The 24538-nt window shown below is 39.3% G+C and overlaps 3 protein-coding genes across 3 annotated transcripts in view; 2 read left to right on the top strand and 1 right to left on the bottom strand.

The window, feature by feature from the left end:
- The first annotated feature begins 9172 nt into the window (after positions 1 to 9172).
- LOC117465988 (retinol dehydrogenase 12) lies at positions 9173 to 18568 on the top strand. Its single transcript, XM_034109116.1, has 7 exons — positions 9173 to 9299; positions 11099 to 11214; positions 13347 to 13502; positions 13676 to 13780; positions 16382 to 16591; positions 17316 to 17508; positions 17650 to 18568. Exons 1-7 carry the CDS (start codon positions 9289 to 9291, stop codon positions 17750 to 17752), a joined length of 894 nt encoding a protein of 297 aa, XP_033965007.1. The 5' UTR covers positions 9173 to 9288; the 3' UTR covers positions 17753 to 18568.
- Positions 18569 to 19746: 1178 nt separating this feature from the next.
- On the top strand, positions 19747 to 23918 carry sec61g (SEC61 translocon subunit gamma). The gene is made up of 4 exons (XM_034108754.2): positions 19747 to 19856; positions 20263 to 20366; positions 22493 to 22595; positions 23742 to 23918. The coding sequence occupies exons 2-4, from the start codon at positions 20273 to 20275 to the stop codon at positions 23749 to 23751; spliced, it is 207 nt and encodes a 68-aa protein (XP_033964645.1). The 5' UTR covers positions 19747 to 19856; positions 20263 to 20272; the 3' UTR covers positions 23752 to 23918.
- An 81-nt stretch (positions 23919 to 23999) lies between these two features.
- The window catches only part of tpk1 (thiamin pyrophosphokinase 1), a 75175-nt gene continuing 74636 nt past the window's right edge, over positions 24000 to 24538 (bottom strand). Inside the window, exon 9 of the mRNA XM_071206977.1 lies at positions 24000 to 24466. Within this exon, the coding sequence (XP_071063078.1) occupies positions 24321 to 24466 (146 nt within the window). The 3' untranslated portion in view covers positions 24000 to 24320. The remainder of the gene's footprint in view (positions 24467 to 24538) is intronic.

The following is a 24538-nucleotide window of genomic DNA, read 5'->3' as shown; positions in this document are numbered from 1 at the left end:
AATATGTCTTTATTATCAGGCTATGTTCCACAATCATTCAAAGTAGCAGTGATAAAACCGCTTCTTAAAAAGCACAACCTCGATCCAGAGGTTTTAGCCAACTATAGACCTATTTCTAATCTTCCGTTCCTCTCAAAAATTCTTGAGAAAGCGGTCGCAAAACAGTTGTGTGATTACTTAAAAAACAATGATTTATTTGAAGATTTTCAGTCTGGCTTTAGAACACATCATAGCACAGAGACAGCTCTGGTTAAAGTCACAAATGATATTCTAATAGCCTCAGACAAGGGACTTGTCTCTATTCTTGTTTTGCTCGATCTTAGTGCTGCATTTGATACTATCGACGATGATATCCTATTGCAAAGACTAGAGCACTTAGTTGGCATACAGGGAACTGCTTTAGGCTGGTTTAGGTCCTATCTATCTGAACGCTCTCAGTTTGTACGTGTTAACGATGAATCTTCCACGCAAACCAAAGTTAGCCATGGAGTGCCACAGGGCTCAGTGCTCGGACCTATTTTGTTCACATTATATATGCTTCCGTTAGGCAATATTATAAGGAATCATTCTGTGAACTTTCATTGTTATGCGGATGATACTCAACTATATTTATCAATCAAGCCTGATGAAATTAATCATCTAAATAAAATTCAAGACTGCCTTAAGGACTTAAAAACGTGGATGACCTTAAACTTTTTGATGTTAAACACGACCAAAACTGAAGTTATTGTACTTGGCCCGAAGAATCTACGAAACAAATTATCTAAAGACATACTAACTATGGATGGCATTAATTTGGCCTCCAGTGAGACTGTAAGGAATCTTGGTGTTATATTTGATCAGGATTTATCCTTTAACGCCCACATAAAATCAATTTCAAGGACCGCCTACTTCCATCTACGTAACATTGCAAAAATCAGGCATATCTTGCCTCAAAACGATGCAGAGAAACTAGTCCATGCATTTGTTACTTCTAGGCTGGATTATTGTAACTCTTTATTATCAGGGAGTACTAAGAAGTCAATCAAGTCGCTTCAGCTGATTCAAAATGCTGCGGCTCGTGTACTAACCAGAGTTAGGAAAAGGGACCACATTACTCCTGTTCTGGCTGCCTTACACTGGCTCCCTATAGAACACAGGATAGAATTTAAAATTCTTCTTCTCGCCTACAAAGCCCTTAATGGGCAGGCGCCATCTTACCTTAAATAACTCATTATACCCTACTGTCCTACTAGGGCATTGCGTTCCAAGAATGCAGGGTTGTTGGTTGTTCCTAGAATCTTTAAAAGTACAATGGGAGCCAGAGCCTTTTCTTATCAAGCTCCACATTTGTGGAATCAGCTTCCAGTTTGTGTTCGGGCGGCAGACACCCTATCCGTTTTTAAGAGTGCGCTTAAGACCTTCCTTTTTGATAAAGCTTATAGTTAGGGCTGATTAGATTCAGCCCCTAGTTTTGCTGATATAGGCTTAGTTTGTCGGGGGACATCTTACTTCTTCCTTCTCTCTGTCTATACCCGTGTACACTCATGTTCCGATTAACCCAGCTTCCCCAAATGTCTTTCTTTTTGGTGTCTATATACGCTGGGATCCGGAGTCATGGATGATCCTGCGGTCCTGTGTCCTGGATCGCGAGCGCTGGATCTTGAGTCGTGGCTGTGGTCCTGGATCATAGGTCCTCGATGGATATCCTCGTGGATTCATCTTCCTATTATACACACATGCATTTCCAAACATTTGGACTACCTATGTTGCAAATGTATTATCTTTTCAATTTACACACGGCATCTATTGCACGTCTGTCCGTCCTGGGAGAGGGATCCCTCCTCTGTTGCTCTCCCTGAGGTTTCTCCCATTTTTCCCTTTAAACTGGGTTTTCTTTGGAAGTTTTTCCTTGTACGATGTGAGGGTCTAAGGACAGAGGGTGTCGTATTGTCATACTGATATTCTGTACACACTGTGAAGACCACTGAGACAAATGTAACATTTGTGATATTGGGCTATATAAATAAACATTGATTGATTGATTGATTGATTGATTGATTGATTGATTTTCTGCACATGTCAATAGCAGTTTCAACTATCTTTTTTTGGAAATTAAAATACTATATATAAATATATACATAAGTACACATGTACTTGGCAAATGAATAATAATAATAATAATAATAATAATAATAATAATATATGCATAATTGCATATAAACATTGTGAACACTTATTTTCAAGTGACTTTTTTTACATTCATATGTTCACGCTGTGGTTTGGAACTGCTTTTGAATGTTATTAGGCATTTACTTATGGAAAATGTTGTGCATAATCAGTACTGTTTTAAGCTGTACTATCTCAACACATTTTAATAGATTGAGTTTTTTTAAATATGGGAGTTAAATATTTACCAACACCACAGACTATTAGAATTTTTTTTTTGGGATGTTATTATTTTTTGTAGATTTGTTGAGTACGTGTTTCCCCATATTTCGGAGCAGTAGTAAAGGTAAGGGAGAAATAGACTTTTATAAAGAGTATCTTTTCTTCAAGAATGTTCTTAGTATGATACAAAATACCTATTGTTTTTGACAGTTTAGTCTGTACATAATTGATATGGTGCTTCCAATTGAGTTTTTCGTCAACAAACAGTCCTAAAAATGTACATGCATAAACTTTTTCTATCTCTGTATTGCAAATCCAATCCGTATAATGCAGTCATTTCTACTCTCAGACTTTGTATTGAATAACCAACCTGATCTCACCAGAATGCGTGACTCCACCACGACTCCTTAACACCACAATGCGTGATGGAGTCACGAACGTTGTTACATTTACGTGTCGGCACCACGCAAACAACCCCAATGTAAAGTGAATGAGGCTCCTTTGTCGTGGTGCACACACGCATTCTACAACGTCCCGCAGTGAGCTTTTATTCTATACAACGTTTTTTAAATCTACTTTATAGCTTGTAGTAACTCACGGGAGGCTTCTTTTATTTTATTTGTATTCATAATTATTTTTATTTTTCGTCAGAATGTAAAAATTACATTAGTTACGAATTTGTGTTCTCAAAAAACAGTGCATTGTGTGTAATGCAGCTGTGATTTTTATTAAATTAGTTAGTTTTTAAGGAAGGCCAGAGCTTCAGCTGTGTCAAATAGATTGTTCCCTTTAGTTAACGTTATTTAAAAGATAATGATCATGTCCCCTGTATTGTATTACGAGCGTCCATTCCCATTGGATAACGGAGAATTTTACACCCGGAAGTAAGTAGCCTATTCTCCTTACTGTCGATTGATTTTACAGTGATATCTGCACTACTCATCGACTAAAAAACACCAAATTGTCCTTGTTAATAATAATTACACAACATTGATTGGTTTGAATTGTGTACAATGCTTTTGTATTTTCCCCCTTCGATTCGGAGAAACAAATATTTTTTCGGAGTTTTTGGACGGCAGAAGACACTACCCAGAATCCTCAGCTATCGTTTGGGACTACACCATGTGCTTAGCTTGACAAACCCCGTGATCAGTCCTCAAGTTCTTTGATTGGTTGACCTCCAACTGCATTCCATATGGAAAAAAAACGTCTCGTAAAAGAGAAAATCATACTTTATTCAGCAGTGCTTGCTTTACTCTTTGATAGTCATCACATGAATGCATTGTAATAAATGGTTTGGCTGCATTAAATATTACACATCTGTCTTAGTTCTTTATTTATCTCCAGAGATCGGGCATCAGAATAGACCAGAAACTATTCTTTTACCGTTCTGTTTTAATTTCACAATAAAGTTAGTAGTAATATTTTGTTTTGATATTATTGTTTTTTTATTAACTACTAGACGACTGGGTCATGTTAAGACCATTTTTTTTTGTTGCTATGGGTTTTTTCCATCGCTTTTGTGTTACAAATATCAAAACAATAACAAAATAATATTCGTCGTAAACTAAACCGGAAACAGCAGTATATTTTATTTAGTTAACACTGTAAACTTGACAGCCTTTTAACCCAAACCACCTACTGGTTAAAGCACGTTATTGCACGTTTAGAGTAATTGCAATGCAGGAAGATTGTGTTTTAATGACTGTTTAAAATGCCTTTTTCTTTATGTCTTTCATTTTTGTAAAGCACTTTTGAATGTGTTATATTTTATGAAAACATTTAAATATTAAGAGTACATACAAAATAGTGGGAAAGTAGAAGGTCAATTATATAAATATAGAATAGAAATATCAAGAAGATACTCAAATGATATCTAGAGTAAAACAGTTTAGTGCCTGATAGGAGGATGTGCTAACTAATAAGGCTTTATTTAAAGAAATGTGCAGAATACGACAGTGTAATGGTGGAAGTATACACACATTGATAGATGTCTTGTAATGCACTGTTGAGGAACCTGTGACCCAAGTTTTTCATTCATTGCATAACTACACTGTTGTGTATATGATATGTCAATAAACCTTAGAAAATCTTGAAATCTTGAAAGGGATGTGCAAAATAGCAATTATATACAGTCTTTAATTAACTATTAGAGAATAACGAGTAATGAATATGCTTTAAACGGATCTGCAGATACATATTTAGTCTTCTCAAGCACCAACTATCAAATATCTCTCCTGATTGTTGGCACTTGACAATCACCTTCACTGAATTTCATTCAGGGGGGTATACTGCGAAGCAGGATTTTCGCTTAGCCGGCTAAATTCAGGGAAAACTCCGGCTTTCCGGTCATCCGAAGCTGGTTCTCTTTTTAGCAGGCTAGATCTCCATGGTAATATATGCTAAGCAGCTAACCTGGTCGGGACCAGGTTAGGTTGCAGGCTAAGAGCTCAACTCAGTGAAAGCACCGCCTGCTGACCAATCAGAGCTCAGTGTGCGGAGTTTAAAGCGATCAAGTCATATTACAGGAGAAAGGAAATACAGAAAAACTGCCGTCGCAGGAAAGACGGCCGGCAAAAATCACCGACTGTGTGAACGTGAACATGAATAGAATATCACCTCCATCTTCAGAGCAATCTGACTGTTATAACATTAGCGTTAAGAAAGCTTACTTAAATATCGGCCACAACATAAGTAACCGGATCAGAGTACATTAAGTACAGTCCGCGGCATATCACTTCATAATGTATCATATATCTCCTTATCTGAGTCAGCTGAGCCGTATCTGGCCGTGCAGCACTCACAGCGTCACAGACTGTATGCAGAAGTATTATTTTAAGCAACACATAAGTTGACGAAACACTCGAGACAAATGTAATTGAAGTCAGATCGTGTTTTAGACGGGGCAGTGATATCATAAACCTGTTGATGTACGCATTCAAACACTTTTTCTTTTACCAGCTGTATTCACCTTGCAGGTGCAGCTCTGTGGCTTTGATCCTGGATAAAGTGTTTAAGTCATGGATGTTTAAAGTTTAACTTCATTTTTGACTAGTATTAAAGTTCACTTTTCATTCAGGAAGTATGACGCTGTGCTGTCAGTACGCTTCTCCATGTTTGTGATTGGTCGAATGCTCCAAATACCACCCCTTTCATGTGAACGCGCACCTAACTAGATAGGACACGGCTGGCTTGAGCGATCCACTTGATAACCAGCGTCGTAGTACAGTTTAGCGAGAGCGCGTATGTTTTGGATTAGGCCAACCGGCTAACTCAAACATATCCAGGTTAGGTTGAACCAGGTTCGTAGTATAGGCCCCTGGTGTAACTAAAGTCTGATTTAAGGGTTGTTTATATTTCACATCATTAATCCAAATCTGTAAAGTAACTAAAATAAATGTAGTGGAGTAAAAATACCAGGTTAACCTTAAAGAAAGCCCTCAGGATTATAAAAGACCCCATCACCCCAGCCACAAACTGTTCTGTCTGCTGCAGTCTGGCAGGCGGTACCGCAGCATCCGGACTAAAACCACCAGACACAGAGACAGCTTCATCCCACAGGCCAGAAGACTATTAAACACCTGAACTTAGAAATAACATTCATCTGGCTGCTACTTAGAAATTATTTATCTAATATATCATATTCCAATCACTTGTATATAGACTCTTATTTCACTATTTCACTATTTTTTCTGTGTATCTGTTTTATTGCGTAGCACTGTTGGAGGAGCCTGTGACCTAAGGGGGGGAGGGGGGTAGGACACGTTCGATTCCTGTTTTGAATAGTGTGCCGTCGATGGGTTTCATTCCATTTCAAAGTCCTTTTGGACACTCTGTGTAAACTTCGCGCATCCAATCACAGAGGTTGAGGACTGATCATGGGGTTTGTCAAGCTAAGCACATGGTGTAGTCCCAAACGATAGCTGAGGATTCTGGGTAGTGTAGTGTCTTCTGCCGTCCTAAAACTCCGAAAAAATATTTGTTTCTCCGAATCGAAGGGGGAAAATACAAAAGCATTGCACACAATTCAAACCAATCAATGTTGTGTAATTAACAAGGACAATCTGGTGTTTTTTAGTCGATGAGTAGTGCAGATATCACTGTAAAATCAATCGATCGCCAAGATTATGATGGGAGCAGAGAATTCAAAGTTCAGGTTCAGCCTCAATATATTTGGGGAGAATTAAAATGGGCTGTCTTTATTTGGAGACAGCCAAGCCCTCCTGTGTTCGCAGTGGCGTTTTTATATGTACAAAAGTGGCGGGGCACAACAAACGTAGATGTCTATATAAGCTTCTGCAGTGAGGTGCATGGCTGGTGAGGCACTGGCACTGACTCTTCAGGTTTACAAATATTATATTTTGACCAAATCAAAATATTCTATTATTTTCAAAAGCTTTTTTTGTCTGATGCTTCGATTAATTTTAAACAGACAGTTCAACAAAAGGATACCCAAAAAATGTAATTGTATCATTTAAATATTGAATAATTCTCTCTTAGTAAGATCCCATTTTCAATAAAATGGCGGTCTTACCTTGACTTGAAGATCAGTGTTTCCCCTACCATTGTCTTGGCGGAGCGCTATATAGCACCAAATTGCAACTGAAGTTATACGGTCACTTTTCACATGAACATGTGCTCTTTTATTAAATAAACTAAACGCCTATGTTATTTATCCAATGTATGTGCATGTTTCAGTGTCCACTGCTTTGCGTATTCACATTCTCCCTCCGCTCTGTTTCTGAAGGGTGGGGCTCCCCCCACACACACACGAATGCACACACTCACAATCAGAGACAAGAGCGGAGGAAAGGAGGAGAATAACAAAGTGTAAAAAAGTCAAACAAATCTGCATTATTTAATTATTTAATTTGACAAAAAACAACAATGAAACGCCAGCAGAAGAATAGTCTAATGAGTTGGGTGAAAAAAAAGACAGGAGATGTGAGTTGGTTTATTCAGTAAATTAGCTCAGGATAATTGGATGTTCTGTCTACACCTGTTGATGTGAGGCTAATGCAGGATTTGCTAGCTTGATGCTACCAGCATTTAGCAGCAGTGACTCAACAAATTGCCACTTAAAATGTATCGTCAGCAATGTATGACAAGCAGACTGCTTGTTTAATGTTAGACTCACACCAATAGCTCAATATGATCATAACACGATTGCTTTCATATCAGAGATCAGATGAGGTGGAGCTGCCTCCAGCAATAGAGGATGAGACAGAGAGAAGCAGCAGCAGCACAGGGTTGCAGCAGGTATGTTATATGCTGTAGTCAGGTGATTTAAATGTATCAATGAAAGGAAGAAGTGTAGGCTACATGATAAGAAGGGAATACAGTTTGAATAAAAGTAATACAGCACAGTGTAACACTGTACTTTATTACTTGTACAAATACTTCGTTACTGTACGATATCAATAACAATAATCCACAGCTCCTCTCTCTGCTCCAGAGGATAAATAAAAAAAATCAAAATTCAAAAATTGGGGGGGGGTACCCGAGCAGCACCCTGCTAAGGCAGTAAACCTAGGAGAAACACTGAAGATGAAGTCCATTTGCCTATCCTTCGGGACAAAAATCTCTATTACTTTTTTGTAAAAGTCCTCCCTATCTTCTTGTAGTTTCAAAAGTCTATCATAAATCTAATCGATAGATTTATGATTAGAAAATTATAAAAGTAGGTAGACATGTGGATATTATCCGGACGTTTCCCACAGATCTTATTTTGAGCTATTTTTCTAAAATCCCATGGAGAAATCTCATTGCTTTTTTGTGGAGGGAAGCCATGCGCAGCTTACTTCCGGGTTTTAGGACGCGTCTTTCTCCTCCTCTTCACACACCACACTTTTTCGCGGCACACGTACAGCCAATCAGCTCTGAATTATGTGAGATGACGTATGGTGGGGATGGCAGTTCTTTGCCCCTATGGTCATTATTTTTTTGCCACACACATTAAATAGGACAATACTCTGAGCATGCGCAGTGTAGTTTTTATAGTCACCGTTCACTTAGACAGTGAGAGGGAGGGGCATGATCGGGTTTTGTCCCACATGGCTCTAAACAGCTCAATAGGCACACACTGTAGACACTAATTAGAAGAACACAGACTAAAACAGCAATGTACAGACGAAGCAGATGATTAACCATGATCTTAAAATATATTTTGTTATTTATTTTTTGCATTTTTTTGTAATCATTATTTGTAATACTTTCTGCTGACACTAGGTGGGGCTGTACCTAATGACCTGTCGCCACTGTGTGTTCGGTGAAGCATTATATGCTTACAAATCCAATGTAGGATATAAACACGACTAAACTGCAATGATAGCAAAGCTGTGGCTTGGGTTTTTGGGGTAATAAAGTCCAAATCATCGTTGGGCTAACAGATGTCTGAGGAAGATGAAAAATGTAAATTAAACATTGTTGTGAAAATGCTGCATCTCTTGCATTTATTGACATAGAGGAGCCTTATTGTTTACCTTTCTAATATAATTTTTTGTAATTTTCAATTGCTTGGTTTTTGTGAAATTAGCCTGTTTTCCTATTAAAGTGTAACAGATTGATGCATCTCCACAGATCATCTTAAAGGCTTCGGAATCCCCCCATTGTAGTTAAAAAACTGTCAAAACTAGGGCCCCCAAACAGCATCTTGCATAGGGCCCCCAAAAAGCTAGAAACGGCCCTGGCCATCACTGTTTTGGAGTCAGCTCGCTGTGTAACTTGAGTTTTCCGGCTGTGGAGCAATTCGTGGATCAATTATGCGTCAGCTCGCTCCTGATTGGCCAGCCGCGGAATGTCACGAAACAAACCGCGCCGGGGTGGGGATGGCAGGCACGAAGTGTGGGAGCACTAGAGGAGGTGGTTCAGTCTGGATAAAGTGGTTTCCTGAGGTGAATCTGTTGCTCCGGAGGAACAATGAAATGCAGGTAGGAAAACACACACAGCCGGTAACACACGGTAGGACGGTGGCTCTATTATTAACGGGACTGTTAGTAATTTTAGGGAGATTACGTTGCACCGTGCCAGCAGTAAAGAGACCTGTGTTCAAATGTGTATTCTGCGTCGATCCAGACCGTTTTGCTTTGCTTGTTAATCACATGTACGACTTCATTTATTTGGTAAATGAACCGTTGAATTAACCACTGATTGTTTTTGATTGTTGATACAAACTAAAGATGTTCTGTTATTCTTACCGAAAATAGCCAGGTGCATGTCATTATCACATACAAAGAAGATAATAATACAGGACCTATAACAGGATACAGCAAACATGCCTAAATAAGTGCTTACATGTAACAGAAATGTCAACATGTGTTTACAAGTCACTGAAATCATCAATGTGTGGGATCTGTTTTGCAAAGTTGATTCTTCTCTAAAAATAATTCCAAAATTCCTCAAAGAATCTTGTTTCTGAATGAATGTGTGTAAATAAACAAATCATATTACAGTCAGCAAAAACAGGGGGGGTTACTGCGGTCAAACCAGCCTCCACTCGGGAAAACCTAGTCAAGCCAGCCCGCACGTGATATTGCGGTGCGCGAATATCCTATGCATTACGGTAGAATCCTGGAAACACTGCCTCTGTGTTTAGATGAGAATAAAACAAAAACTGTCCAGTATCAAAGACTCATTTCACTTCAGGGTGAAAGCAAAACATCCCATCTAGTCACTTAGAAAACATCAGGACATTCTGATGTAGAGTTTCAAAATAAAAGACCTTTGAAGTCTCATATATGAGCTATCATCCCTGTTTTTAGATGAGAATAAAACAAAATCTGTCCAGTATCGAAGACTCATTTCACTTCAGGGTGATAGCAGGACTTCCCATCTAGTCACTTAAAAAAAATCAGGACATTCTGATGTAGAGTTTCAAAATAAAATACCTTTGAAGTCTCATATATGAGCTATCATCCCTGTTTTTAGATCAGTCCTAAGTGCTTCACAGTTTCATAAGATTGAGTTTAAGAAAATGGATGTCACATAAAATACAGTTAACAAGAACATTGATATCACATATGATATAAACGGGTTAAAAGACATACAAATATACATAACATTTGCATAGAATAGACATTGAGTAATAAATAGATTCAAAATTCAGGATAATAAAAGAAAAAGAAGTAGCTATCTAAAAGGCACAAGGCCCTTGAGGCAAAATAGGCAATGATGAAGGTTGAACAATTCATTTGATGTAGACAGTTGTACTTAAGTGTTGTATCAAAGAAACATATATTTGTTGCAAGTTTATTTAAGAATAGGAAGTGAACATATCCTAAAAATATATCTAATTGTATAGGACAGAAGGCGTGTGAGTGGCTTAGGAAAAACAGTCTGCTTGGCATCCATTATTATTAATTGTATGTTAGTTTCAGCTCATTGAAGATAGTGCATTCTAGGAACTAGAGGGACTCCACACCCACTTTTTTCAAGAATTCAAAGGCTTTATTTTCATGTGTACAAAATTACACAATGAAAAACTGCTATCACCCTGAAGTGAAATGAGTCTTTGATACTGGACAGTTTTTGTTTTATTCTCATTTTAACCGCCTGTGTTTCCAGGACTCTACCGTAATGCATAGGATATTCGCGCACTGCAATATCACGGGCGGGCTGGCTTGACTAGGGTTTCCCGAGTGGAGGCTGGCTTGACCGCACATTTAAATACTAATCTTGAAGGGACCAACTGTTGTTGTGATTGATGTGTGTTTTCCTGTGATTGGTCCAGACATGTGTGCTGTTACCGCTGGTCCTCTGAAGAGAGGTTAGATGGGAAAACCGCCATCATCACCGGAGCCAACACTGGTATTGGAAAGGAAACTGCGAGGGACCTGGCCAGAAGAGGTACTGCCTGCTGAAAAAAACAGCTGAGACCAATTTAACCAGCCAGCCTGAGCAGCTAAATTGACCAGCCAGTAGATATTAGGCTGGAATGGTTGGCTGGTTTAGACTCTAGGGGGGTTTTGGACACTTTAGCTGGCCAGGATGCTGGCTGGTCTATGCTGGGCTGGTCACCAGCATCCATCTATCACCAGCTTATGTGTAATAATAGTATTAAATATACCATTACAAGGATTCCAGGTGACCAGCATACATTAATAATAATGCATTTCAAACTGTGACTCGGCCAGTCGGCCTACACATTCCACTTTTGTTCCCTGGAGATAAGCACCTCTAATGCTTTGGGTGGTCTTAGCTACACATTGTGATCTTTTGTCCTGACTTCACCATAGAAGCGTAATCCCCCTTGTGTTCCTGTGCAATGTGCTCATGCTGAATACGTTTTTGTCGGACTCTCAGAAGCCTCAGGTTACCTTTGACTCATTCTGAGACGAAAACACAGGGCAGAAGAAAAGGAGATGCCAAAAGAGAGCTTTTTGCTAAACACCAATCCAAGTGAAAGACCACTGGCAGTGATTGAAGGCAGATGATGCATCAAGGAGACAGAGGGAGCATTGTGAGGGTCTGCTGCCCTCTGAGCCAGACAGGAAACAGAGAGAGATTGGAGGGTGAACTTTAAATGCGTCTCAGCATGGCATCTACCTTGAAAAAAAACCCACTGTGCATTTGTCTAAGTGCATGCATGTGGGTGTTTTGTAGATCAACAGGGCAAAATCATGATTCTGTCCATTAATCTATCTTGTAGTAAATAGAATTTGCAGAGCAACATGAGAAATGAATGGTGACAAAGGAAAGACGGGACAAAAAGAATCATTACCACGAGAGGAAAACAATAACACTCTGGTCTCGCTTCTGGAGAATTCTCCCGTCTAATTCTCCCGTTTAATTCTCCCGTCGAATAACAGTCTCCCATTTCAGGAAATGTGATTATGTAATGACGGACACGACTGCCAAACTGATTCGATTTGCAGTGATTCGTAACAGAAGGCGGTTGCTGTGGGCGATGTATCAGGACAGCCAAACTGAATCGTAACCTTTTTTTAATAATGTATTGGTTCGGTATAACATTAATTTACAATGTTGACAAAGTTAAGTAGTGTGGAATCTGAATATGCAGAGCATGATCAGATTTAAATATGATTTTCCTCTTGTCCTTATTTACATAATTTATGCATGCGTCTGTTGGAGGGTCTTTAACTTGACTCAGCATAACCTTCCATTATCTCCGTTTATTCCCTATTTAATTGAGTGAACTTGGCTACCGGGAAATGTGGGAACGATTGTTATTTCCCCACATGGGAACAGCGGCGGGGAAACAAAGGGACTCTGATGGGACGCAGACGCTACGCTCCAACTGATTAATGGCTCTCCTATTCCGTAATTGGTGGGCATAGCATCTATTTTGTGTGTGTGTGTGTTGTGGGGGTAGTTGTCTATCTATTTGCTAGTTTGTGTGTGTACGTTTGTGTGTTAGTGTGTGTCTGTGCCCCTATGTTGGGCTCATTAAGGGGATGCATAATAATCTGCGTCAGAGGCGAATGGGAATGTCACAGTTGAGAGGCTCTTGTGTGTATGCGGCTAAATGAGATGCTAAATGAGAGGTTGGAGAACAGTAGGGGATGATCGGAAGTACACCGAGAGATTTACCCACTTCCTCCTTGATTGACGTAGGTAGCTGTGTGTGCCTGCCAATGAGCTTTTGTAATTTAGAGTTTGGAAACTTTGGAGCCTTAATATAGCACTGTAAAGTTTATATTCAGCAGTTAGTGTTTGTACTCTGTCTTGGGGTTTTTCCTGAGGTATAAGATGTGCAGCACAAAGAGAAAGCCTCGAGTAAGGCCAGAGTTCATATTGAAATGCTCTACCCATCATTGCACTTTCTAAATGTGGGTTTTCTACAAGCACATGTGGGCGCTGAGGCACACGTAAACAAGTTGTAGCTCTGGGAATTTTAAAGTTCCTCGTTAACCTGAGCCGTGTTTATTCAGACTGTGGGATGTTGATGGCATGGGCCGGAGAGAACTTGATATTATTATCATACTGTAGGTTGTGACCTTTGGCCCCTGTTTTTTTAGGTGCACGTATCGTCATGGCTTGCAGGGACCTAGAGAGGGCAGAGGAGGCCAGGACGGACATCATGGAAGACACGGGGAATGAGAATGTGGTCGTCAGAAAACTGGATCTCTCTGACACCAAGTCCATCCGAGCGTTTGCTGAAACCATCAACAACGGTATGACACTTAACATTAATGTCTTCATATATCGAACAGTTTGTGGTTCAACCCCTACTTTCTCCTGGCCATATGTAAAAGTGCTAGAAATGCAGTCCATTTATTGGATTTCTGCCTCTTTCATGCCGAATAACTCCTTATATTATTGTGTTTGTGTGGGATGATCTTTTCAGAGGAGAAACAAGTGAATATCCTGATAAATAATGCAGGCGTCATGATGTGTCCCTACTCCAAGACTGCTGACGGGTTCGAAATGCAGTTAGGCGTCAATCATTTGGGTAAGTCTTTCTAGAAAAGGTGGCGTCTACCTGGAATATAAATGTCATGCTAATGCACATGACGACAACATGTGGCATGTGTTTGAGGGATTTCATAATAAGATCACAGGCTGGATATTCCTTTTGAAGATGGTACACATATTGTATTACATAATAGTTGGTGTACAGTAAAACCAAGCTGTCCAACATGTCAGCCAGGGAAATGAACCAGTCACTGTTATCCATTACATCACTTGTTAGACGCTTTTATCCAAAGCGACTTACGCACTCGATACTGTGGGCAATCCCCACAGGAGACATTTGGGGTGAAGAGTCTCAGGGACACAACGACATGCTGACTGCAGTGGGGTTTGAACCTTATCTTCAAGCTGTCAGTGTTTCTTTCCCGTTTTGAACCATGGCTCCCCTCCAAAGGATCCTATCCACCGTGGTATTTTTGTCACAGCCTGAGATGGTGGAGAACAGTCTGTGCTCGAATATGATCACACACACACACACACACACACACACACACACACACACACACACACACACACACACACACACACACACACACACACACACACACACACACACACACACACACACACACACACACACACACACACACACACACACACACACACACACACACACACACACACACACACACACACACACACACACACACACACACACACACACACAAACACACACACACACACAGAGAAAAACACACACACACACACAGAGAAAAACACACACACACAGAGAGCGAGAGAGAAAACACACACACACAGAGAGAGAGAGAGAAAAACACACACACACAGAGAGAGAGAGAGAAAAACACACACACACAGAGAGAGAGAGAGAGAAAAACACACACACACACAGAGAGAGAGAGAAAAACACATACCTATACATTCACATTGTTGAAATAACGATACACTCTGCCTTAGGTCAACGTAAAACAGGAAACAGACATCAGGACAATAGTCAGGAAAGCAAAAACCACATCCCACAGGACCTTTCCGTTTCCTATACAGAGTTCAAATGAGCACACACATCAGTAGTGTGTATGTGCATCCTGAACAGAAGGACAGCTTTTGCAAATATTCCTTTGTATTTCCGTTTGCATACAGTTAATTGTTGGCCACATTAAATGTACCTGGGATGATGTCAACTTGAACTGAGCTGAGCAAATGTAAGGAGACAAAGGCATGTTTTCTCATGTATTGTACATGTCGAGCATCAATCCATATGTTCTTTACGTTTCGTCCATGAACTAGAATCATGACCTCATTATGAACAACGTACTTTATGTTTACTATGACAAGCAACCACTGCAGTAATGCCACCATTGTGTTAGCACTTCATAAGAGGTTGTGATTGTAAGAGGTTGAAATAAAGAGAGATGCACAAGGAGAGACAAAGATCCCCAGAGAGGAAGAAAGAGACATGGTCCTCAATATCATGATAGCAAACGTGCTGTAAACCTGAACATCAGTGCAGTGTAAGGGATAAAGAATATTGAAGACATGTAAAACATATGCATAAAGAGCATTGTAAACCAGCGATATAATAATAAAGCTTTATGTGTACAGTAAAGCAGCTCAGTGCTTTAACAAGGCACACATCACCATTTAAAACAGAACAAGAACGCCTTGTTTCCACATAGCTTTGTATACAGGTCAACTGGAAGTTCATTCATTCCTCTGGGAACTTCCGTGATCTGGAATACCATTGTGAAACTCCATAAGTTTTTTTCCTGTCTGGAATTTGCCCCGAGTACATTGAATAATTTGAACTGTTGCAGCAGACTTTGGACAGACCATATGCACTTCATTCAATGCAGTTGTTTGACTGTGTTGCAAGTGAAATTGTGTTAATAATAATAATAATACATGGGACTTTTATAGCGCTTTTCATGAAACTCAAAGACGCTTTGACAGAGAATTAAGAAGAGAAAAAAAGACAAGAGAAAAAAAAAAAAAAAAGAGATGACAAAGAAATACAAAAAGAGATAAACAAAACAGAAAATAGGGGGGGGGGGGGGGTCAGTGGTTGAATGCAGTGTTGAACAGGTGGGTTTTGAGTGATGTTTTGAATGCTGTGCTGTTAGTGTGATTTAAAAAGAAACTAGTTAAGCCAACAGCAACATTTGAGTTCAATGCATTTTGCTATGAAAGAAATCATAGGAATCTCTGTAAACAATAGACGAGGAGATGCTGGTCCGGAGAAGCATGCTCGCGAGTTGGAATGACAAAAACATGTTAAAGAGGACGACAGCACTCACATTTAAAACCACTAAAAAAACAAATATAATTGCATTATTTTTGAACATGAGAACACCTCGTTTGTTGAGGGGATGAAAGGCACAGGGGAATTAATGAGGTGGATTTTACGAGCTGAATGCGGCATGGTACATCTGCAACACCTTAGGTTGTGTTTACGATCTTAAACCCTTCAATCTCTCATCGATGTCCATGCGTTTCCCAGTAAAACAAAGTGTCCCGGATCAGAGCGTGTCATCGTGATAGTGAAATCCATCACAGTTTGATGTAAGGATTTATACAACGTGAGACAATGGCCTGAAAGCATGTGTCTCATGGCTTTCCCCAGGTCACTTCCTGTTGACTTACCTGCTGCTGGACCTCATCAAGCGCTCAGCCCCCGCCCGTATCGTGGTCGTGGCGTCGGTCGCCCACACCTGGACCGGGCTGCGACTCGATGACATCAACAGCGAGAGGAGTTACGACACCATGAAGGCCTACGGGCAGAGCAAGCTGGCTAACGTCATGTTTGCCCGCTCGCTTGCCCAACAGTTACAAGGTGAGGTGAGATGACGCATCTGTAAGCACATCAGTAAGAACATATGATTTAGGCTGTAGCCATGATATAAGGATACACGGGATAACGTGATCGCATAATAAGGAGGTTCAAGTATTAATGTCTGGTCTTGAAGGATGAATGTATTTTATAGTGCACTTAGATAATAGTAGCCTTTGTAGTTGCTAAGAAAGGCATATGAAAAAAGGCTTTTTATCCACTCATACTGAACAATAGACTCATGTAAGCATGTCCAAACGCGCCCTTACTTCTGGATTGGAACGCTTGCCAAAGTGTTCGTTCTAGTTTATCTTTTCTCTTGGAAAGTCCAGCAATTCAATTATATAAAAATCTGTCTTTCATTTTAAATGAGCCATCACGTTGCCTCAGTCTGTTCATTTTTTCCTTTTTTATAAATGGTCAAGAACTAAAAGAAAATACCGTCTTATGACAACACTGCAGGCTATTTGTAACTGTCTACATCTGGAAGAAAGCTGTCACACAAGACCATTTGGATTTAAAAGAAAGAACATTACAAATAAAATACATATTACATTGCTCAGTCATTGATACAACTGTTAAAAAGATGCATATTCTGCACAGACATTATGTGTAAGTTGTATGAAAATCATAGCAGAATATCAAGATGTTAGTGTTTTGCATGTATAAATAGTACAGTGCTGTATGTGTGTAGGTGACTGTGTGGGTGCTGGTTCTCGTGTTGCAGGTACAGGGGTGAGCGTGTTCTCTCTGCACCCGGGGGTGGTGCAGTCTGACCTGTGGAGGCACCAGCACCAGTGCATCCAGGTGGCAGTGAAGATCTTCAGTATTTTCACAAAAACAACCCTGGAGGGGGCGCAGACCACCATCTACTGCGCTGTGGAGTCGGGCCTGGAGAGCCAGAGTGGAGGCTACTTCAGGTACTATTGGTTATACAAGAGCTTTCAGAGTGCCTCATGCGGCTTAGTATTACTACCTGCTGACTAACTGGAAAGTAATCATGTAGGCAGCTGAGGGTCTACTTTATTTTGTGTGTAATGTTCATTTTCTGCTCCTGACAGTGACTGCGCTCCGGCAAGGTGCTCTGGAGCGGCTTCTGATGATGAGACGGCCCAGAAACTGTGGGAGATAAGCTGCAACCTGCTTGGCATCACCTGGCAGTGAACAGGAGCATATCAACTGTGCCAGTGTGTGCTATATATCATATTTTAAAGAATACTTTTACACACTTTTTTATAGAGATATTAATCTTACTGTTGTGAAACAGGGTTATTTTATGACTCAAAGTACAGAACAGTCCAAAAGTCCTTTAGTCAATTCCAAGAGTTCCTTTATTTGTAAGATATCTAAAAATTAAACGGACATTTTAGTCATGTTGTAATTATTCAACATTCCTCATGGGCATTGTTTGCAAAGTCACTTTTGAGTGCAGATGGCGTTATTTCCTGTAAAGCTTCTTTAAAAGACGTGCATGATCTTTCTTTGGATGGAAATGTCTTTATATTTGCAAGTGAGAAACAAAGTTCTGGTTGTTGTTATACTAATTTCACCAAGAAGAATTGTAGGTGGAAAACTACCCCATGTTCTAAATATGAATCAAAACACATGTTGGCTTCCTTCTTTTAAAACATACATTTTATTGAAAAGAAAGAGTGCATGGAGAATTAAGGCTTACCCATACACATTTTTTAAAAAAGGACCCTGACACAAATATGCAAATGAAAAAGCTTTTTAGTTTCTTAGAAAAAAGATTCTGGTAAAACCATAGACTTACAGAATCAAAAAACATGTTTCTTTCTCACTTGTTTCTATAGCGCACATATTGTGGTTAATCTTTAAAGCAATTCGTGACATTTAATAATAACTGGGTTCTGTTGTTTGTGAAGTATTATAATGTATATTTATTAATCAGTCAAATACAATCCATTGATCTAAAATTGTTCATTTAACTGTTTCATTAAACAGATGTGTATCACATTATCTGCTGTTTCAGAAGCCTTCCTTTTAGCTGAGCGTGTGACAATATGTTCAATTTAGAACATTTTTAAACCATTGACACTTAACAGGATTCAAAGTGTGTGCATTTTATGTAAAAGGCATGTTTTCTCATGTATTGTACATGCAGAGCATCAATCCATATGTTTAAGTAAGTGTGCTTGAGTTCAGAGTGAATGTATTAATGTTAACATTTTCCAAGCTGGTAAAACGTAACGTGACACTGGAGGAGAGAGTTCAGAGAGATTAGGTCAATTCACTGTCTTAATAACGAGGAGGGAACGAAGGGTCTTAAGGTCTGAGCGATGTCACTCAAACACATGACGACATTTCAATGGGACTCATTTCAAGGACAAATGTAAATGTGTTGGAATCCTGCAGTCGAAGGGTCACAAAGATACTGTTTCTGCAAATGTAGGACTTGTTACATAGAATCAGTATATTGTGGATCAAAGATCAAGAGAAAATGAATTGTATTTAGAAACAGTATCTTAATCCAAATCACATGACGGAGTAGTTCAGACTTAAGGAATGTGACATGAGCTAGTGAAGTTAATAGCAGGAGTCTAGGACCAATGCTCCCTCAGAGCAATGTGAATATTCTGATTTAGATACAATCACGCTAACTAAACAAGCTGTCCTCTCTTCCATGTCATATCTTTAAAATTGTAAAGTTTTCTGTTTTTATTCTAGTTTATGTACCTCTTATTCTTGGCTTCTGTTACATTGGCCATGTGTATTTCTTTTTGGAGTTATCATGCAACAACTGAACTTCCCTGCTAAGGATCAATAAAGGTGTATCTTATATCCAGAGATACATATTATTCTGAAATGGGTTATTTTATGTCATGAACTTTTCCACTTCAGTACACTTGATGCTGATCATATTGTAAGTAACTACCATAAATACATGTAGTGGAGTACAATTACAAAGTTGCATACAATCAAAATATAAAAAATATTACAAGTCCCTAAAAATTGTACTTAGAAGAGTACTCGAGTAAATGTACCTAGTTACTTTCCACCACTGTACGACGGTAAGACAAATATTTTAACCCATGCTGCTTTATTGTGTATGTAAACCTCCCGGCCTATAGGTGGCAGTATGGTCAGAAACTCAAACTCAAAAGAACCGGCAGTGATGACGAGGGAAGATACCGCGCATGCGCGCATGTAAAGGCTACGTCAACCCTTCTCTAATCTCAAGCTTCCCACAAACTACGTGTCCTCATTCCTCCGACTGTCTTCTCCTCTAACACGACCTCACAGACCGGTAAACTGAGCGATATTCTATCAACTATTATTATACATCTTACTTAAAGTTAACGCACTAACTGGTTTGGTATTTATTTTGATTTGTATTCGTTTTTGTATTGTATTTCCAGCTAAACTAGCGTAACGTCGACAGGTTAGCTTTTCTTACGTTAACGTTAGCTAGCATGTTAGCTAACACAGCTGACTGTTAGTTTACTGACTTCAACATATGTTTTTAACGACAAGAACACACCAGTGTCAACATAGCGGTTGATATTTGACGCTTAAAAAGACATTTGCAGTATTGTGTTTTACAGTAAGTCCGTTGTGGGAGTCATGACAGACGCAGGCTTCTGAAGTCAACGTCATCACTCAGAGCAGCAGTCCGAGATTTGACACTAAATCAGGTTTTATTCTGTCTGCAGCTTGAACATCATGGATCAGGTTATGCAGTTTGTGGAGCCCAGCCGGCAGTTCGTCAAAGACTCCATAAGGCTCGTAAAGAGATGCACGAAACCCGATAGAAAAGGTAAGATCATATTTTGTTTAAATCCATTTGGCCCAGTCTCTGTTGTGTTGGCATCTCTGTCGAAACGTTATCAATTGAGCTTCAGTTGATCCACAACAGCTGAAAACATTTTAACATACTTGACTCTCACTTTTCTACATACTATACTATGATTTCTGACGTATAATATGCCTTTTTCACATACTATACCATTACTTTCCCGACATACTATCGCTTTGTTTTGTAACATGCAATACTTTGAAATATCTTGCAATACTACACTATAACTTAGTTTCCTACGATTGTTCTGATTTAATCAACACACCATATCTTTTTCTCACATACTTGTACTATGTGATCAGAACAGACTTTTTCCCCACTAACAATACTACTTCTACATACGACTTTTTTTTTTACTTTTATACTATACGTTGAAACATTATGTACACACTATAACCTTTTTCACTACGGGTTGTCAGATCTAATCTACATACTATGCTTTTTGCCATACTTTTAATATGTATGTTTTTCCTTTTAATTGTATTATTTTAACCCATAACTACCCGGTCTCATCTCTACTTTTGGGGAAATTATTGGGAACATCATCTAGACTTAATAGACCATATAGAACACATTTCTGACAAGTAACCCCCCCCCCCCCCTAGTGTCAGATATCTGAAAAGTGACATATATGTCACATTGGCGGTCATGTGTCACACACAAGCTTTCGAAATATAGTAGGGCTGTGCGATTATGGCAAAAATCATAATCACGATTATTTGGGTCAATAATTGATATCACGATTATTTTGACGATTATTCATTGACCATTTATTGAACTTTAAAACAAATCATATTTTACCAATAAACAAGATCAACAAATATGTTGGAGCGCACTTCCAAAACCATACTAAACATATATTATTAATATGATAAATAAAAATAAATTAGACCAAAAATAAATTAAATCAAATATGATGCAGTGCACTGTCACAACCTACTGAAAACTCCTTAACATATAGCCAACATGTTGGCAAAACATATTCAACATATTCCACTCAGTTAAACGTTGAAGGCTGGCCAAGGAAATAAATGTTGAACTACAATTTAAGACCAAATAAAAATGTTTAGGCCACCATGGCAAATGCTGGTAGGGCTGCTCATGTTATCTCTTAAAGATTTTTTGCAAGAAACACCAGCCTGTTTACATAGTCTGGTTTCAGAGATGAGCGCAGGCAGGTGACAAGCCACCTGTACTGTAGACCCTCAGCCACGCCCCGACACATGGGGTGACGCCGGCCAATCACAAAGCTTTGATGCGTTCAAGTGCATTATTCTGGCACAGGAAGATTATGTTACAGGACATTAACGATACAACAGAATATTGTTGTTCTATTTTTAGACACATCTCGCGATCGACTGGTTGGGCACCCCTGGGCTAGACCATAGGTCTGTTGTGGTAGCTGAAGCCACATCTCTCTCAACTTCCCCACGGCATTTATCATATCGTGCAGGCAGCGCAGACCTGCTGAAATAATACCGAGACGGCATCGCGTAACGCTTGTCCAACGTGTTGACAAGTTGCTTGAAGCCCTGGTTGCTAACAGTGCTAACTGGGCACATGTCTTTAGCGATGTGAAATGTAATGGCAAAGTACTTGCAAATAGTGGAAATAGTTTTACCCTTCTTTTTAACGAGTTGCTGCTCTTGTTCTGACATCTTCGCTCGCGCTGAACACTCACAACACATGTCACTCCCACGTGGCCGAGTGGGCTTTTAGGGAGGGGCGAAAGCGCACCCAGCAAAATAATCGTATTTTGTCAATTATGCTGTTTTCATAATCGTCGCAAGCCATAATCGTAATCGCGATTTAAAATACGATTAATTGCACAGCCCTAAAATATAGCTAGTTCTGTCACATGGACATGTTGTTATGGGAACACAAAGTCACATGACCCACCAGACTGTTCAGTGTGTCACTTCATGACTTCATGAGATAAAATAAAGGCTAAAGCTGTATAAGGAACTTTCCAGAACATTTAACTGTCATGTAACATTTGTGTCACCGTGGGTTCTTATGGGTTACGTTTGATTTCCATTATTATTAAAAGCTCTTTGTCTTACGTCTGTGAATTGTGCTTCCTTCAGAATTCCAGAAGATTGCCATGGCCACAGCGATTGGGTTCGCCATCATGGGCTTCATTGGTTTCTTCGTCAAACTCATCCACATCCCCATCAACAACATCATTGTGTAAGTAACAGTAACACTTTACTTATATGGACGGTAATCGTTTTATATTAGTGGGTATTTTGACTGATGTTCCAACAGAAATGCATTTGCCTTGATGAAAGATTGTGGTTCGCCACTTTGTTCAGGGAAGCTTTTTCCAAACACTTGATCCCTGTGATGATAACAGAGATGGCCCTTTAGAGAGAGGGACTTTGTGATGACACTACCTCCTTAGCGTCTCTATCTACTCACTGAAAATATGTTTAAATCAGTCAAATTAGCATTGGAAGAATGAACTAAAATGCTTTAAAATGTCTGTCCAGCCCTCATATAGTAAAGCATGTTTATTTTATGTCCTATCTTTTACAATTATGAACTGGTTTTAGACTAGAATCAAAAAGCAAGGGAGTCTTGATGAATAAGGGTTTATGTTTTTTCATAGAGGTCAAGGACAAAGGTTAGGAAAAGACATGGGGCGCTATATTTAGATTATTTAATTGTACCCCATGTCTCACTTGCTAACAATCTCACACTTGTGTTTGCTGCTGACTCTAAGACTTGGTTAAATTAGACTTTGAGTATACTCCAAGTGGTATGATGCAAGATCTGCTGTTGTCAAGTTACCACTTTACTTCATCAAGACTTCTCTGATTTTCTATATTCACCATGGTGGCATGAAAGAAGAATACTGTTTTTTTCATAGTAACACTGTATTCATTGTGTATACATAAATACACAATTTAAATATCACTTGTATACCAGAGCTGGAAATGCTCACATTATTTCGAACCACTGTTAAGTGGCTTACTCATTAGTACGATCAACATTGATATGCATTTTTTAAATTCAGATTGGAATTATCTTTTTGAACAAACACTTTGTTTTATTGCATAATAGACAGAAACCAAGACAAGGGGAAAAACTGTCACACGTGATTTTATTTTGTGCAGTATGTTAAAACATCAAAATAGCATTAATTAAGGCTTGTAAAAGTCTCTACAATATCATACGAGAAGTAGGATTGTCTGTTTTTGAAAGGAAATTGTTAGTACGATGGATCAAGGTGGGTCTACTCATGTACTCGTTCCTCTTTCAAACTGAATATTACAGTGACATGTTTCTGTAGCCTTCTCTCATCACTAACCCTTTCTCTTGTTTCCCCTCTAGTGGAGGTTAAATCCTGGACAAGAACAAACTCAAACTTCAACTCCTGGGGACAGAAGATGGCGATGCAATGCAAGGTGTTCGTGGGCTGGTGTGATCGAGGACTGAAGGGATGACATTTTTCATTCGGTGCACGACATTTATATTTCAATGTGTAAATAAAAAATATGGAAACCACAACTGAATGCTTTCCAACAGTCTTTTTTCAATAGCCTTGATATCACTACAGCATGTTTACACCAGTTTGGTTTGAACATTGCCTGACATTCAGAAATACAATTTAATCGTCATCACAAGGCACATTTTTCATAGCAGACAAGTGGGAACAGTGGCACTTATTTAAAAAGGCACATTCTTAGGCTTTTGAATTTCAGCCTGCAGTGAAAATCAGAGCCATGTGTTGCATAAAACCAGTTAAAATATTAAATATCCTTGGCAGAGATGGCAGACACGGTATTACAAAATCTTTCTTTGGTTAGTTTGTAATGTTCTTCTAAACCAACAAAGCTAACCAGATATTGATCAACAGGTTTTTCCTTCATTCTTTGTAATACTAATGAGAGTTAGGATATTTCCTGTCTGTCATTCCTCCTCCTTACATATACCCATACTCCAGAGCAGAGGCTGGTCTGTTGTCACGGTTACAGGCTTCCTGGGGTCTCCAGGGGCAACAGGTTCGTAGGTGTTGGAGGTGCTCACCAGCTTCCCAAACTGCAGGACCTGGTCATCTAGAGAGAGGAGACACATGATTGGATTCTGCATTCTGAGGGCGTTAGTGGCTGCTTCGAATAGTCTGGGTA

The sequence above is a fragment of the Pseudochaenichthys georgianus genome, chromosome 20 (genome assembly GCF_902827115.2).
Source record: "Pseudochaenichthys georgianus chromosome 20, fPseGeo1.2, whole genome shotgun sequence".
In the NCBI taxonomy this organism is placed as follows: Eukaryota; Metazoa; Chordata; class Actinopteri; order Perciformes; family Channichthyidae; genus Pseudochaenichthys; species Pseudochaenichthys georgianus.
The sequence above is the reverse complement of the archived record's forward strand: the minus strand, read 5'-3'. Positions and strand labels throughout refer to the sequence as shown.

Coding starts and splice junctions, on each gene's coding strand:
- LOC117465988 (XM_034109116.1), top strand. Junction 11,215..13,346: donor GAGGGACCTGGCCAGAAGAG/GTACTGCCTGCT, acceptor CTGTTTTTTTAG/GTGCACGTATCGTCATGGCT. Junction 17,509..17,649: donor CAGAGTGGAGGCTACTTCAG/GTACTATTGGTT, acceptor TGCTCCTGACAG/TGACTGCGCTCCGGCAAGGT.
- sec61g (XM_034108754.2), top strand. CDS start 20,273: ATGGATCAGGTTATGCAGTTTGTGGAGCCCAGCCGGCAGTTCGTCAAA. Junction 20,367..22,492: donor CACGAAACCCGATAGAAAAG/GTAAGATCATAT, acceptor TGCTTCCTTCAG/AATTCCAGAAGATTGCCATG.